The following is a 4,081-nucleotide window of genomic DNA, read 5'->3' as shown; positions in this document are numbered from 1 at the left end:
CAGCTCAGAGCCCTCCTGTGTCTCTCTTTTCAAGGGAGGGCTGTGGGGTGTTTCTGGTACAAAGCGAAGGAAAGGTGGGCTTTGCTGGGGGCTGGGCTGGTGAGAGGCAGGTGGGTAGAGCTGCTTTGTCAGAGGTGATGCTGGCAGAAAAATGATGCTTCTACTGGTCTGGGCCCTTCTGCCTGCCAGGTTTTGTGTATGGCTTTATTAATAACATTGAATAATGATTAAAGTTGGGGTTTGACTCCACTCTGAGCTAGTTAGTCATAAGTGCTGGGGTTAGGAACAGCATAAGGAGCTGGTTATATCTTAAATCAGAGGGTTGAAGTCTCTCCAGGTCACCCGCAGTGGAAGTCATCACGTGTGGCAGTTGTAGCCAGGGAAGTCTCTGGTCAGACTGTGCCCGTCACGCTCTTCTGATGGTTTTCGTGGGAAGGATTCACATCCCTGGAAGACCCTTCTGTACCTCCGCTGTTGTTTATTATGTGATGGGCTGCATGGGGGCCCACAGTTTTGCAGGGCTCTGGGTGCCCGTGTAGCTGAAGAGGATCGTTGCTGTGTTTATTCAGCATGACGTGTGCCAGAGAGAACCGGTTAGATCCCTCCAGCTGTGACCAGCGGTTGCAGGGAGGTGGGAGGGTATGGACGCTGTGGGCTGAGCCCACATTGCCCTTTGCCAGCCGGCAGGTCTGAACGCCTGCAGGCAGCAGGCAGGCAGCTGCCTCCCTTCCTAAGGAGGTGTCAGGTTCAGGTGTTCTGCTTCAAGAGCCGTCTGAAAGTTGCTCCCTGCATTTTTTTCTTTTTCTCCGTTTTTCCATACGGAGCTCTCCCATGACACAGGGAAGGAGCAGGGCCGTGCTGGGGCTGAGCTGCTGCAGTACGGTTACTGTGTCAGCATCCCCCAGTCCCAGCCGAGGGCTGCTCAGCTGCTTTTTGTTTTCTTCCGAGCCTGACCCAAGATGCTGCTCTGGCTTCGGCACAGCTAGAGCAGGCTGGCGTGGCCATGCTGTGTGGACCTGCTGCGCGGCCGGCTGGCAGCTCTGGGCTGGCTCTGCTTCCCCTGCACCTGCTGCTGAGCGGGGCTCTGCTGCTGCGGCTGGAGGGGTCGGAGGGAAGGGAAGGCTGGGTGAGCCGAGGGCTTCAGGCTGCGAGGATGCTCAGCCTTCCCGTGCCTAAATGGTGCAATCTGGTTCGTGACCTACGTGCACTTTTGCGTGCCCAGGGCCCGTCCCTGGTGTGACTGACAGCCTGGTGATGGGGCGACGCTGCCTGGGGAGGTGACGCTCCTGCTGCAGTATGAACCCTGCTCCGGTGAAGATGGATTGCAGATGCTCGGTCCCTGCTGGCTGTGTCCGTCTCGGAGGAGCAGTGCACAAGCAGGACTTGTGCCTTGCATTTTGGCCCCCCCGCCCCGGGTCAGGGGTGGCAGCACCTAACGCTGTGGGGTTGGACAGGAGGAGAGACCCTCTTTACCTGCTTTCAGTGCAGCTGAATCTGCCCCAGCGGTATCCCCCTTTTTGAAATAAGAAAGAAGGCAATGCCATTCCTCTGTGAATTTCCCAAGAACCTGCTCTCGCCCTCTTTTTTGTCTGATTCCTTCCAGGTCTTTCCTCCCTTGGCCTGCCTCTCACCCTCTGGGGTGTCTGTAATATTCACTGACGTCTTTTCCCTAGCATGTTTAGCGGTCTGGCATCTCTGGGCCTTCCAGATTGCCGTGTGCCTCTCTGGAGATGCCTGATGAATGCACAGAGTCTCTCCAGCAGGATGGGTAGGCGGGGTGTCATGGAGCTGACATCCGGAGCCTACCGTGATGGGAGAGGGGTGGCTTTGATCACTGCTCCTCGGAGATGCTGAGCCTCAGGGATGTGGCGGCTGCTGGGGCTACCTTCCACCCGGGAGGATGGGGAGGAGAAATCCAAGTGCATCTGCTTTCTTCAGAAAAAGGTTATTGCCTATCCTCAGAAGCCTGGTCAAGAGAATTATGGATACGTCAGGATGGGGGAATGGCATCCCCTGTCTGATGCACCGCTGGCAGTGGCTTGGCCACTTCTTCCTTAGAGGCAGCCCACGTATGTGAGATGTAGCAACCGTGCCGGGGATGGTAAGTTAGGGGCCTCGGGAGGGGAGATTCTTGCAAAATTGAGGGAAACGAGCAGTCATCTTGTTTAGCATTTAAGCAGGTCTTCACTGCAAAAGCAGATTCCACCCAGAGCCAACCTTGGCTGAACACCTTGATCCTTCCTGTGGCGCGGTGGTGATGGGATGAGAGAGCAGCACCTTGTATTTGCCAGGGCTTGGCTTTGCCCTACAAGGGCCATCACTGGAGCCTCATCTCAGCTCCGTGCCAGCGGGGATTCCTCTCAAAACGCTTGCAGACTTGTTCACCAAAATGATGGGTAGAAACACGAGATGGTGGGCAGAGGGGTTTGGGTCACCCTTGCAACTCGTCCTGGGCTTTGTGCTCCCAGGGTTTCTCTCTGGTCCCGCTCACCCTTTGTTTGTGCGGCCCCCCAGCCACTGCTGCTGAGAGCACGTGTCTCCTACCGCCCCTGTCCCTGCTGGGGACCACGCCATTCTCTGCAAAGGGCTGCTGGCAGCGAAGCAGCAGGAGGGATGCCAAGGCTGCCGAGCCACGTCTGGGCTGCAGCCCCTTCCGGACAGCCAAGGACTTGGTGTGGGCAAGCTGGGCTCAGAGGGGTGCGAAGTGACAACACCTCTTATTAGGAGTGGGGAAAAAAACCAATGTTCTTTAGGACTGCTGGCAAAGTGTGGGTGCCTTGAGCAGGAGCAGCATACCTGGCAGCACACACACAGCTTTATTTTGCATCCATTTGCTATCCTCGGCGCTTCGGCGTGCTGCCGCCTTCCTGGGGCTGCTGGCTGCTCAGCCTGCCCCGACCTGGCCGGGGGGGGGCAGGGGGGGGGGGGGGGTGGGGGTAGGCAGGGATGACGTTCCCTTCGCTCGGCAGAGCAGTGGTAATGGCTGTGCTGTCGCAGGCCTGGAGCACTGGCGGTGCGAGTGCGTTCAGCTAGAAAGGACAGCGAGAGACTGCAGTGGGAGACATCCTGGGGGGTCCTGCTGGAAGAAGGCTGGTGACAGCTGAGGGGCCATGGCCACCGCTGCCCCTAGCATGCTGCGGCTGTGGGCATGGGGCAAGGAGCAGAATAGGAATATGTTTTGCAGATTGCTGTTTTACCTGCCGGGTTGCAGACCTCAGAGCTGTACCGGCTGTTACCTCCATTAGCTCAAGCAGACTGGTCCCTGGAGTGGACCCGTCTCTCCGTGGAGCCTCCCAGGAATGGCAGGCACCACGCTCCCACTCTGTGGGGCTGGAGCCGCATGTCTGGGGCTCCTCTTTTCACCCCACAAATGGCACGGACATAACACGTCTCTGCTGGGAACCCTGTGTTAATGGATTTACGTGGTGCATTTGGGGAGACAGCCTGCTGGCTCTGGGCTCCCTGCAAAAGCTCCGAGGGGTGAAGGCTGGGGGATGCTGGGCTCGTAGCAGCTCCTTTTCCCTTGTGATGCTAGACTGTGAGCTAAGATCCAGGTGCCTTTGCTTGGCAATAACTCTCCTTGGACTGGTCCCCCTCCCACTGTCCAAAGTGACCAGCGTGGGACCTCTGACCCATGCCTTTTGGACAAGCTCCCCCTGCCCCAAGGCAGCTTACTTCTGGCTCTCTTGAGCAGCTGATACCACTCCAGTATCTAGAGCCTGAGACTTTGGCCACAGCTTTTTAGTGCAGGGAAGACCCATCATAACAAGCTTGAATTATTTTCAGCCAAGCAGAGCTGATGTTGGAGAAAGGTCCTTCCCTGGCCAAAGGGCATAGCTGACAGCCGGGCTGTTTACCAGCTCTCATGTTACAGGTCTAATTGCAGAGGAGGCAGGTCTGGTGGCAGCCACCCGTTCAAATCAGAATGCACAAAGCCTCCCTGTTAGATGTCACTGCCCGATTTCATGCCTTCTACTTCTCCCTCCTGGCACTAATGAGTTCCCCTCATCATCTCCAGTGCTTCCTGATGGGCCTGAGAGCGCTGGACAGCGCGGTGTTGTCAAAGTCCAACAACAGCCGG

General features: G+C 57.2%; 1 protein-coding gene across 3 annotated transcripts in view; it reads left to right on the top strand.

Annotated features, from left to right (window-relative positions):
• The first annotated feature begins 2,083 nt into the window (after window positions 1-2,083).
• The window catches only part of IPO13 (importin 13), a 27,934-nt gene continuing 25,936 nt past the window's right edge, over window positions 2,084-4,081 (top strand). For all 3 annotated transcript variants that reach the window (XM_009332531.1, XM_009332530.1, XM_009332529.1), the window contains exon 1: window positions 2,084-2,101. In XM_009332531.1, the coding sequence (XP_009330806.1) occupies window positions 2,099-2,101 (3 nt within the window). In that variant the 5' untranslated portion in view covers window positions 2,084-2,098. The remainder of the gene's footprint in view (window positions 2,102-4,081) is intronic.

This window comes from Pygoscelis adeliae, unplaced genomic scaffold, assembly GCF_000699105.1.
Source record: "Pygoscelis adeliae isolate BGI_AS28 unplaced genomic scaffold, ASM69910v1 Scaffold449, whole genome shotgun sequence".
NCBI classification, from domain to species: Eukaryota; Metazoa; Chordata; class Aves; order Sphenisciformes; family Spheniscidae; genus Pygoscelis; species Pygoscelis adeliae.
This window is presented reverse-complemented; position numbering and strand designations above follow the sequence as displayed.